This window comes from Urocampus carinirostris, unplaced genomic scaffold (assembly GCF_059441175.1).
Source record: "Urocampus carinirostris isolate Australia breed hairy pipefish unplaced genomic scaffold, RoL_Ucar_1.0 HiC_scaffold_42, whole genome shotgun sequence".
NCBI lineage: Eukaryota > Metazoa > Chordata > Actinopteri > Syngnathiformes > Syngnathidae > Urocampus > Urocampus carinirostris.
Genome location: NW_028283149.1, coordinates 34,322 through 47,040, shown reverse-complemented (window position 1 = coordinate 47,040; position 12,719 = coordinate 34,322). Strand labels below are relative to the sequence as shown.

The 12,719-nt window shown below is 47.3% G+C and overlaps 1 protein-coding gene across 1 annotated transcript; it reads left to right on the top strand.

Annotated features, from left to right (window-relative positions):
• The first annotated feature begins 722 nt into the window (after positions 1-722).
• On the top strand, positions 723-12,400 carry LOC148345440 (uncharacterized). The gene is made up of 4 exons (XM_088325896.1): positions 723-929; positions 2,316-2,415; positions 7,025-7,828; positions 11,171-12,400. The coding sequence occupies exons 1-4, from the start codon at positions 919-921 to the stop codon at positions 11,315-11,317; spliced, it is 1,062 nt and encodes a 353-aa protein (XP_088182022.1). The 5' UTR covers positions 723-918; the 3' UTR covers positions 11,318-12,400.
• The last annotated feature ends 319 nt before the right edge of the window (positions 12,401-12,719 follow it).

Here is a 12,719-nt window from a genome sequence, read left to right as displayed (position 1 = left end):
AAAGGTACATTGTCCTATTTGACCACTAGATGGCACTGTATTGTAAAATGCGAACGAAACCATTGTCAAATGAGTACCCCGTAGTAGCATGGTGCCAGAGAATTAATTATTTTGTACCATTCGGAGGAACTGTCCCTTTAATGTCAACACGTTTGCATTTGATGGTTCAGTCATTGTATTGGCCCAAGCGTTGTATATGATATTTGCAGTACACTCATTTCTCCGCTGAGGCAAATAGCGACGCTGTAGGCAGCTTCCGTGTTTAAAAATACACAAAGAAGACGTACACTTTTATAATTGTTTGAAAGAGTGTTTCAGTATTTTGAAATCGGTGTTTCTGGTAAGCGCTTGTCCTCCATAAAGTCATTTGTATTTTTTATTTATTTGCCATCCTATAAAATAATTGGTGTCATTGTTGATGATTTTATTGGATCTTGATTTAGGTCGTAAATCGAACGAACACTTCAAAAGGAAATGTTTGCCGTTAAATGTCAAGTTCTGGGTTTCGGAACCGGACACACTTTGTTTCGTCTAAAATAGGGGTGTCGAACATACGGCCCACAAGGAGGTTTAATCGGGCCTACAGGATAATTCAAAAGTTGAAAAAAATGCTCCAACGACATGGAATTCACATTTGTAACAGGATGCAATTCACAGATTGTCCACTAGGGGGCAGAGTGATCAGTATCTACTACCAGAGGCGTGTTCAGGAGAGTGAGCGATTGCTATCGCGAGCTATCGCTAGCTTCTGAACGGCCAGTGATTATTGAGCGCTCGCGTGCCCGAGTAATCACGGGAGAAAGACCGCTTACTTTGATTTCCAACATGGCGTCGACAGTGCAGAAGATGGAGGATCTCACCCTGACGAGTGCTGTTGGCGATGTATCGTCTTACATTGCCTGGTAATGTTTGTGAACAATGCAAGACAGGTATGACCCTTCCACTGCGTTTAGGATAACCTTAACTGTGTCAATATGCGAACTGTCGCTCATATCAGCCAACTCGCTCAAAGCAAGCTGTAGAACGAAATCCATTGTACTGTCGTCGGCCATTTTGGATCAGTAAGGCAATCACAGTGAGCGATTACAAAACGTTCAGCAGTGCGCGGCAAGCGATTAACAAGCGACTACATGTCTGATTACTCTCCTGAACACGCCTCAGGGTACCCCAAATGAACAAGGCCGCCTGGCTGCTAGAATTTTGTGCATGTTTGGAGCAACCTACCTTTGTGAACAAATCTTCTCAGTAATGACTATTGTTAGGATTTAAACTACTAAAAATGTAGCATTTAACAAATTGTTCGAATTAGTTATCTGACTCCATTAACAAACTTTATTCTCCTAACAACGCATGCTCCTTTCTTTATGGAAAAATGAACAAGAATAGCCGACATTTTCACATGGGGGCAGATTTATTTTCTTAAAGTCTTTAAGTGAATTCCATCCAATTAGCCGAATTAGTCTTCGGTGAGCCTCCCTCTCACGATCTCTCGTCTCTCTTCTTCTGTCTTCCGTCTTTTCCACACGCTGGGGCATTGGCTCCTCCCCCATGGGGCGGGTCAGGTGCCAGCTTCACCACCTCCTCGCCAAAAGGCGCCGCCACGTCTAAAAAACTCACAACAAGAAAGCTTATCAGCCAAACAATGTCTCCTTTCCCGCGTCACAGGCGTCAGCCCTTGTCCCCGTTCTTGCTGTTTTTCTGTAAACATCATTCTTGTCTAGGCTACAATGACCTCGCCCCACAGCTCAGCCAATTAATATCTTTTGTCAAGTCATGTTTATTTGTGATGCCCTTAATCACAAAGAGTCTCAAAGGGCTGCACAGGTTATTGCACAGACTATTATTTCAGATTATTATGACAGCATCCCCTGATCTGAAACCAACATGAGGGCAAGGAAAAACTCAAAAACCTCAACATGAGGAAAATGAAGAAACCTTGAGAAGGGACCACACATCTGGTAATCCCCCTGTATTTGTATTTAAATGTAATTTGTATTTGATTGTAAAAAAATCCCTTATAGTCAAATAAATCAAATATAAAATCCTTAAAGGGAAAGGAAAACCTTAAAAACCTCATCATGATAAAAACGCATAAAATATAGCTAAACTTGAAAACAACTGAAGCGGACGGTGTGCCTCCAATTTTTTTTCATGAAAATAAGTCTGCCTCGTGTCAAAAAACACTGCTCTATACAAAGTCTAAGGACAATGTAGTGTGCCTTGAAACAAAACGCTGGTTAACTTGAAAGTAGCTCATATCATTTGAACAGATTTTGAATTCCAACTCGTCATTTTGTATGAAACGTTTCCTGCAGCATTGTTCCGCCACAAGTGAGGAGGAGGATGGACGAGAAACTTTTCCCGGAGATCACACTTCTCGATCTGCCCATCAGTCCATCCTTCCGTGCGATTGAGGTAAATGCAAACCCCAGCCAATGTTCCTCTGCGTGTGTGCGCAATTGCGCACTACCCAGAGCTTTTCCGCGCACAAGAAAATCTAGCCAGCTCACAAAAATCAGGGTTCCAAATTGCTCATTAAGAAGCCAATTCAGTCAAAGTGACAGTGCACGAAGGTCAAAATACACGGGTTCCCCTGACGCTGGGCGGCAGTAGCTCAGGAGGTAGAGCGCTCGTCTTGGGATCAAGGGATCCCAGTTCGAATCCCGGCTCGTCCGTGTTACATGTCGAGGTGTCCTTGGGTAAGACACTGAACCCCTAATACCTCCAATAAGCAGGTTAGCGCCTTACATGGCTGCAAGGCCGCTATTGGGAAATGTGGAACACATTGTAAAGCGCTTTAGGAAGTCATTGAGTTGAAAAGCGCTATAGAAATGCAGATCATTTCATTTCAAATACAGTATTTTGAAGTCAAGGTTGAAGTTGAGTAACGTCAGTAGAGTTTTTTGAGAGCCGGCTTCTTCGGCTTGGCTCACTAAAAAGGACCGGCTCTTTCGGGTCCCAAACGGCTCTTCGGGTTGTTTTTGCTTCTTTATTCCCTACACGAGCAAATGGGATGTAAAATTCTGCACAAAATGACTTAAAGGAAGGGGGGAAATAGAACAAAATGGAAAAAAATACCAAAATGAAAAAGTAGTGAAAAGCTGAGAAAAAAAGAAACAAAATGAGGAGGAAAAAAAGAGCAGGAAAAAAAGCCAGAAGCAAATAAAGGGAAAAAAGGTAATAGAGAACAAAAAAGCAAGAAAAAAGTAACAGCTCGGAAAAAATAAACACAATGAGATTTATTTTAAAAAGGAATTTAAAAAAAAGAAAAAACAGGGAAAAAGAGGAAAAAGTTTGTGTTGCATTCAAATAATTTCCAATGATATCAAGTGAATCTTGTTGCCAACATTGTACTTCCACTCATAAAAGTAATTAAATACTGTTGTGTATCGTGCAACCGACTCAATAGTTAGTTAGTTATTGCTCCAGCGAAGGTCGGGGGGTCCCGTCCCTGTGCGTTGAGCCGACCAGATGAACCAGGTTTTTCCAATGCTGGCGGTCTTGTGCCAGCTGTTCTGCATCCTCTACGGCAACTCCGTGTTGTTGGAGGTCGCCCGCAACGACGTCGAGCCATCGAGTGCGGGGTTTCCCTCGTGGTCGTCTCCAGCCTGCGGCCTTTGGGTCAAACTGGAGAATGGCTCGTGTCGGATGGTCTGGTGGTAGACGAAGGACATGGCCAAACCAGCGGGTGCGGCGTTGTGCGACCAAGGAAGATGCTTGGGGCTGGCACGTGCGGGCTCTGAGCTCTTTATTGGAGACTCGCTGGGGCCACCTGATGTTCTCGATGGTTCTGAGAGCCCTGCTATCAAAACCATCGATTCTTGTGGCCAGGGTGTCGTTCAGGGGCCATGTTTCTGAGCCATAAAGCAGGATAGGGAGTACGGCGAGGTTGTAAATGCGGAGCTTCGTCTTGCGTGCGATGGTCTGGTGCCGCCAGAGTGGTTTCCAGAGAGACTGCAGAGCAGATGCTGCCAGGGCTCTTCTGCGGAGAATCTCTGGTTTTAGGTCCCCATTGTCTGTCACCATGGACCCCAGATATACAAAGCTCTTGACAGGCTCTACGATGTCGCTACCAATTTGGATGGGAGGTGGATCTGGTCCATCACCGACATACATGAACTTGGTTTTCGTCCAACTCACTTGCAGGCCAAGCCGCGCTGCCTCTTCGCTGTAAATGCCCAGAGCGTCTCTCAGCTGGCTGTAGGAAGTGCTGAGAATGATGGTGTCGTCAGCATACTCCAGGTCAGTCAGGTGGTAGTTGCCGAAAGACACTCCGGGGATGCGCTCACTAACCCTGAACATCAGATGGTCGATGATGCAATTAAAAAGGTCGGGAGCAGCCACACAGCCTTGGCGAACGCCGCTGGAGATAGCAAACCAGTCGGAGTCAATGCCGTTGATACGGACACAGCTCTCTGTGTTGCTGTAGAGCAGCTTGAACAGGGCTATGATCTTGGGTGGTGCTCTGAGAGCTTGGAGGATGTTCCACAGTGAAGAGTGGCAGACGGTGTCAAAGGCGGCCTTCAGATCAATGAATCCGATATATAGATGGCGATCTTTACGGAATTCACGGGTCTTTTCTATCAGCAAACGGACGGCAGAGATGTGGTCCGTTGTGGAGCGGTTGGGCATAAAGCCAGCCTGCTGGGGACGGCGGCAGCTTCTGATTGCTGGAAGGGCACGGCTGAGCAAGATCCTGGTAAAGACCTTGCCCGGGATGGAGAGTAAGGTTATGCCTCTGTGGTTTCCACAGACAAGCCTGTCGCCCTTGCATTTCCAGAAGGGCAAGATGACTCCTCTGGTCCAGTCGGTGGGCAGCTGCTCCGATTCCCACACCTGGTTGAATAGGCGGGTTAGCCACTCCACCATGCCATCACCGCCGGCCTTGAGCATCTCGCCGGTAATGGCACAGATGCCGGGGGCTTTCTTGGTGTTCAGCTTCTTCAGAGCAGCTCTCACTTCCTCGGGTGTTACGGGGTCTGTGCAGCAGGTGTCGTTAGGAGGTGCTGTGCTCGCAGCCCGTAGGAGGGTGGGATCAGCCGGGATGGTGCTGTGCTGCAAGAGGAGGCTAAAGTGCTCCTTCCAGCGCTCGAGGCAGTTGGCTTCTGTCATGATGAGGTTGCCGTCTGAGTCCTTTACCAGGGCTGTCTTTATGTGTGGGCCGCTACGGGCTTGGCGTAGTAGACTGAATACGCGGCTCATGTTGTTGTTGTTGGCCGCGGACTCAAGCTGTTGGGCTTCTGCCTGCCAAAACCTCTCCCTATCTTCAGCAATGGCCACATTGCGCAGGCGATTCAGTCTCCGATACTCTGTGAGGTCGCCTCGGAGTCGGGCCTCACGCCGCTGGTCTATGATGTTTAGTGTCCTCTCTGATATCCAGGGCTTTCTCGGGGAGGATCGCGGGCGTCCGAGGACATTGTGAGCAGACTGGAGGACACTTTCCTTGAAGGCCGCCCAGTCTGTCAGCTTGTCAGGAGCCAGGGTATCAAGAGAGCGGCGGATGGAGCAACTGAAGTCTCTGGCGATGTTGGGGTCGCTGAGTCGGGAGGAGTCGGGGCGAGGCAGAGTCTTGTGCTGGTTGGCTCGGAGCTTTAGCTTGAGCTGGGCCACCAGCAGACGATGGTCTGTGTTGCCAAGCTGCGCTCCTCTGAACACCCGGCAGTTGGTTACAAACGACTTCCAGCGTCGTGATATCAGGATGTGGTCCAATCCCTTCCTGGTTCTGCCATCTGGGCTGTACCACGTCCAGTGATGGATGCATTTCCGGGGAAACCAGGTGTCAGCAACACAAAGGTTGTTTTGGTGGCAGAGGAGGAGGAGGCGGTTGCCATTGTCGTTTGTTGTGCTGTCAACGAAGGTGGTGCCGACAGGTGAGCCGGGGGACCGATCAATGCTGGATAGAGTGGCGTTGGCATCAGTGAGGATGATGGTGACGTCGTGTGGTGGGGCTTGGTTGACAGCCTGGTGGAGTTGGTCAAAGAACGCGTCCTTCGCATCCTCATCAGCGACATCGGTGGGGGCGTAGGCGACGATCACTGTCATCTTGCCGTGATGGTGGAGGAATCGAGCAGACAGTAGTCTGTCACTTATTGGTGTCCAGCTGATGAGGGACCTCCGGAGGGCTTTTGGAATGGCAAGAGCCACACCGTAAAGGCCGGTCCGACTCTCGGGGCCACTCCAGATGTAGCAATGGTTGCCAGCTGTTGTTTCACCATTGCCTTGCCATCGTACTTCACAGAGCCCTGCCATGGTGATGTTATAGCGACAGAGCTCTCGGGACAGCAGGGTGGCAGCTCCGGGGCGAAGGAGTGTCTGGACATTCCAGGTGGCGACACGGGTCTTATGACGAAGATCGATCCGTACTCGTTGGTCGGGGGCAGGCTGGGGTCCGTTACCGTGTTGGTCAGTCCGGCTTCTTTCTCTGGTCAGTTTCGTAACAAAGTGTGTTTCTCCTGGGTGAGTTGTTAGCCCTCCGCAGGATAGTCGGTTGGTGGGGCTGCCACCTCACAGCGTACCGACACGCTGGGGTCTTTGTTTGTCTGGAACCTACCCCGGAGACCGGCCCGCCATGGGTGACCCTACCAGGAGCAAGCTCCCGACGGTATCGCTCTCCAGGGTCACTGGAACACGCAAGCCCCCTCGCCGCATCAAGGCCAGACCCATCCGAGGGGGGCCGACTCAATAAGAACCCCAAAATGTTAATATTATGCGACAAAAGATACCAGGAATAAAAGAAATGGAAATCTTGAGAAATAATTGTAAAAACAAATGATGTTTGTAGTCAATTCATTCAAAAGTGAAAAATAATTTTGCATTGCCGAAAACTCAGCAAAATGTAACACGATGTCAAGTTTTGGACATGTTTGATCATGATTTATTTGCCACACTTGGGATTGCCGTTGCTCACTATTGTTTCAAGCGTTGCTCACCGACTTTGTGTCAACGCTCAGACTCGGGGAAAATGACAGGGAACATTGACCAATGTTCCAACTTGAATGCATATTTTTCTCCTTTCTCATTGCAGACGGAGACCATACCGGACTTTACCGATGACTCTTTAGATTGTTCATCGCAGAACCTAATGAACTTCACGATGGACATAACGAATTCTGATCTGCTGGCACTTGACACCTGGGACACAAAAGGCACCGTTCAATGTCGTCCCGAACGCATTGCGGAGTCCGAGAACCCGAATTCGGAGCCCGTTTTACCTGCATCTCTAGAGAGCGTCCCTCCAAAACCAGAAGAGAAGCCCATCTCCGATGATAAAAGTGTCTCCTTGTTGAGTGGACTTCCGGAACAAGATCCAGAGTCTAAAGCCAATCGCACCACAGACGTCCGGTCGGCAGAATCGAGCCTGGTCTCCCGTCACTGCAACACTTTTGACGCCGAACCGGCGCCAAACATCGCCGTCACTCTATCGGAGACCGGTTTGTCCGGGAGTCGGCACAACACCTTCGAGGCGAGTCCTCCTCGGCTATCGAGGACCTACGACCCGGCTGAAACGTTTATCTTTGACCCCACCTTGGAGCAAAGACCTTTTATCGCTTCCACACCCCTGCCCCGCTGCAAAACGGTGGATTTCTGTGCCAGGACAGACGGCAAATTGCCGGGACCTGAGGAACAGCCAAACCTCTGTTCCGAACCAGAAGCCCGGGTGACGGCTGTCGCGACATCGGACGTCTGCCCTTCAAAAACGCTTCCGTCTCAAGCGCCCGCAAAATCGCTCTTGCCTTTCTTGAAACGGTCGCATTTGACGTCGCTTCCCAGGCGCAGCGAGAAACCGTCTTCGGGTTCCAGCTCCACGCAACGGAAGACACTTGCACAGGTAATGAAAATTTGAGTTTCTCGCCGGCACGGGTGGAAGTGGAAAAGTTGACGTCTGGAAATTGCTGAAATCGGTGGTCGTGATTAGAATAGAATAGAATCTAACTTTATTGTCATTGTTACAACATGGGTTGAATATATTGTGACAACGAAATTGGACGTGGCACTCCAGGTCCACGTTTTACAGTGAGGATAAAGAGAACAAAGAAAACGTTTGTACTGTCCTTGTTGCATGCTTTGTTTTCCTCCGGAGGGGGGTGTATGAGGGGGTGAGGGACAGACAGAGATGTCTGGATCCAACTAGATATTTGATCTTACTGTACGCACGGTCCAGTGTTTTTTTCCCCCGGTTGCTCAGTCCACGTATTGAATGAATTTGGGAAGTACAGTCCTTAAACATGCCCGATTAAAGTCGCCGGCGACGATAAAAGCTGCGTAGGGGTGTGCGAGCTGCTGTTTATTGATAGCAGCGGGCTGGGGATTTAGCGCTATGCTAACTTTAGCATCCGGTGGAACGTAAACGGCAACCACAATGACCACAGTTAGATCTCTCGGTAGATAGAAGGATCTACACGATACTGCCAGAAACTCTATATCGAGTGAGCAGTGTGTATCAATGATTCGGCTGTTATTGCAGCGCATAGTCCCCCACCCGTTTTTACCGGAGTCTCCGTCTCGGTCGTGCCGGTGAAGCGTGCGTCCTGCTCGTTGGACTGTGGCGTCGGGGAAGCCAAGGCTCCGTAATGACAAAAATATTGCAATTTCGGACAAAGCTGTTGGTAACGATCCGTTAAGGCTACAAACAATGTACCGTAATTTCCACACTATAATTCGCATTGGACTACAAGATGCACCCTCCCAATATTTCTTTTGTCACGTTTTTCGAGTCAATTCCCATTTTTTTGTGACGCCCTTCATCCGGAAATGTCTCAAAGGACCGCACGGGCCTCAATGACACCATCCCCTGTACTGAAACCGACACGCAGGCGAGGAAACTCTCAAAACCTCAACATGAGGAATTAAGAAACCTTGAGAAGTCTCAACCGTGACCCTTATAAAGTCGTCATAAACCTAAAAAGTATCAAGAAGTCCCGTCAGCTTGCTTAACTATACAGATCCATTCTAAGCTAAGATGTGCTAACAATTAAAACAAGAGTACATTCAAGTCATTGCAATATGTTTGCTACTCTCACACAATGTTTGAAAATGAAGCGATGTCAAATATTTCACTGTACTACCTCATATGCAGATCATTAGTTTTGGAGCGATCGTCGTTGGGCGTCGATCCAAAAAATACGCAGAGAGGAGATGTGGCAAAAAGGGAACGCGCTTTATTGCATTCGGGACACATTCAAAGTTCTAGATGTTCAACATTGGCTTTTCAGTGATCTCAAATAAAGTTAAGATATCTCGTGAAGGTCGTCCGCCCCGGCTCCCTCAATCAGCTTGTGACCTCTTGCAACAACGTCATCCCACGACCTCCACCAGATGGCTACATACTGATCATGAGTTGTTATCCACATTCCACAACATTAGTATATAAAAAGAAGAAAATACTACTTAAAATAAAAAAAGAATGATGTGCTTTGTTTTAATTTTTTACAGCGCTATCTTCAACCGCTTTGTTTAACAAATTAAGTTTTTAAATGGAGTGTGCTACCTCATGAGCGGTCAATTGGTATATAAAAATCTACTGCCACCTACTGATCTGGATGACTATTTTTGCGGTCTAAGAAGCAGACCACTGACGTGTGGGAGAGCTATAAATTGGCTAACGGTCGAAAAAAAATTAGGCAAGGACTTGTTATGTTTTTAACCAGCTGCAGCGGGGAGAATAGCAGAGAAGACAAGCAACTGACTCGTCCACACTCACTCACTCTAGCCCCCCTCCCCCCGTCTGCCTCTGTGTTTTATTGAAAATGCAAGACACGGAAAAGTACTGGTATGTTGAGACAAAGACAAACGACCAACCCCATGGAAAAGCACTGACACCTTTAAACAAAGACTGGAAGTCTAAGAGAATGCCAATAGGAGCATCAACTGATTAGAAATACACACTTTGAGCAAATGCGGTTAAGCCTACTTTAACCTATTGCAGTTCCTTGTCTGAAGATGGCAAAAATACTGAATAATGGCCGGATTTTTTTGTAAAGATAAAATTGGGCAAATTCCAGCGGCACACTGGTTGAAAAACACTGGTCTAAGTGGTTGTGCTTCTTTTGTTTCCCTTTTAGCGACAATTAACCACTATAGGACACTCCTAAACTATGTTTCCCAAAGGTAAAACGGTTACCGTACGCAGTACGTTTCATTGTAGCGATGCGTTTCCAATTTTAGCCACTGTATTTGTCAGTGTGCGTATATAAGGCACCGTTTTAAATTTCCGGGAAATTTGGGGTTTTATAGTTACGCCTTATAGCCCGTAAAATGCGATACGAGCTAAAATCTCGTTCACTGCTAGCAAATTTAAACGGTGTAAACGGTGCGGCCGTTTTGGGGATCAACAATGACTTTTCGTCTTTTCGTTTCTGTTTTTTGGGTCTTTTTAGACGACAGCATTGTCCAGTGCAGCTAGTCTGCATCCGACAACATCGGGTAAGACGTTGAATTCTTGCGATTGATGCTTTGTTGCGCCGGTGTCATTTCCCCGTTTTCCGCGACACCAGCCACCAGGCCGAAGACGGGGGTGGAGAAGCCCCCGTTCGGTGGACCGAGATCAGGTCGGGCTTCCGTTGCAGGTAATAAAGGTAATGACTCAAGATTAAACTTGGTTTTATGGATGTCCTCTTTCATTTTTTTCTCCTTAGCGGCCACTGCTTCAGTCCACATTCCCCAGTCAAGGAAGCGTGACTTGAGCAGGGATGCAAAGTTGGAAGCAAAGAAGAGCAAGACTGGTAAAAATGGGAAATAGGACATCAATATGACGTTGTCATTTTTCTCAAACTTGGAAATGGGATTAGCTCATGTGCGGCCCCTTCTCGAGGTTTCTTCATTTCCTCAAGCTGAGGTTTTTGAGTTTTTCCTTGCCATCGTGTAGGTTTTAGATCAGGGGATGGTTGCAGTTGATAGTCTGTGGTGCACAGGCGGCCCGCGGGCCAGATTAGGCCCGCTATGGGATTGAATCCAGCCCGCGAGACAACACTCAGAGAAGCGCAAGAGAAAAACAAGCTGCAGGTTGCAGGTTGAAAAATGGCAACTTGATGTTGCCAAAGCCAGGTGCCTCGAACAAAGACACTCTACTTGTATTTCTCTCAATCTCTCTTTTTATGAGCTTATGATTGATGCCCACCTCATATTCTGTTTTGTCCTGTCTCTTTCCGACGCCTGCCTGGCTGATACGAAGGAGAAGGATGATTTGGGATGGGTCAGCGGACCGGCGTCTGACCTGCAGCATGTCAACCCCTGCATTTACCGGCTGGCAGAGACGGGAGGCAGCGTCGTGGCCGTCATAGACTTTCTGGACTGGTTTGCAGGCTGGGGGCGTCGTTGATGTCATGCACTTTCCGGACATTTTCATTATCTTACCTTATGTTTACTATTATGTGTACAGTAATGCTAATTGTAATTCACCCTGGTCAATCCTGGAAGGGGGATTACCACATGTGAGGTCCTTTCTCAAGGTTTCTCTTTTCTCCTCACACTGAGGTTTTTGAGTTGTTCCTTGCCCGCATGCTGGTTTAAGATCAGGTCATTGTGTCATTTTGTAACTGTAATCCTGTGCAGTCCTTTGAGACATTTTTGTGATTAAGGGCTATATAAATTGACTTGACTTGACTTGACAATTTGACTTCACCCCTTTTCTCCCACGCTCTGTCTCTTTCACTCTCTGTGTCTCTCTTTTTCTCTTCCTTTGTTGCTCTTTGTCTCTTTCTCTTTGTGTCTTTTAACCTTATTCTGCTCTAACTTCCTTTTTTTCCTTTTCTCTGTTTTCTCTTTCTCCATTCCTACCCTTCTTTTCTCTCCTTCTGTCTTTCTATTTCTCTTTGGATTTCTTCCTCTCCCTTTCTTTTCCCCCTTTCACGACTTTTTATCTCTCTCTCTCTTTCTTTTTCCTGCCCTCTCTCCTTTTCCCTCCCTCTTTCTCTTATTTCTTTGTCTCTCTTTTTCTTTCTCTTGAATCTCCTCGTCCGGCCCCCGACAGAATGTTTGTTCTATCGTGTGGCCCCCGAGTTCAAATGACTTTGACAACCCTGCTGTAGTGTGTATAGGCTTTTGAGACTACTTGTCGCAAATGAATGTGACTTCGAATCTCAATATTGTTGACCGTATCCTTCCGTGTGACACAGGTGAAAAAAGAAATTTTCCCTACTTTGCTCCCCGACTAGGCTTCTCTTAAAAATGGTGCGTCGCTTAGAGGAGTTAGGCAGAATTTCTTACTCTCCGCCACCATCTACTGGCTTGAAGTCACGATTGCACCCTCATTCATGATGTGCGTGCTTTTCTTTGAATCGCTCGAAAAAAAAACATTTTGGGGGTGGTTGGTGTTTGGACGAGGAGCAGGCCAATTCTTACTTTCACCACTTTCATGCTACACGAGCGAATGTAAAGGAAAAAACAAACCGGCGGGAAGAGCTTGCAGTCCCTCACCAGCTCTCCCCTGAGCCCCCTGTCTTGGAACCTAATATGTTCGTACAGCTGCTTGAAATCCTTAAATGCTTGAAATTGAATGTTGTGTTTTCTAGGGTTACAGTGCTTGAATTTGGGTGAAGTGCTTGTAAATGCGCGAATAGGTTGCCATGTTGTTTAACAAATCTGACATTCTGACTTCCGTGACACCAGTTTATTTGAGCGCGTCTAAGAAATGCAAACGCATCATGAGGTGACTGGGCCTTCAATGATGACGCAAGCCAGGAGATGGCAGCATAGAGCAACAAAGTTCTAAATTCTGTACA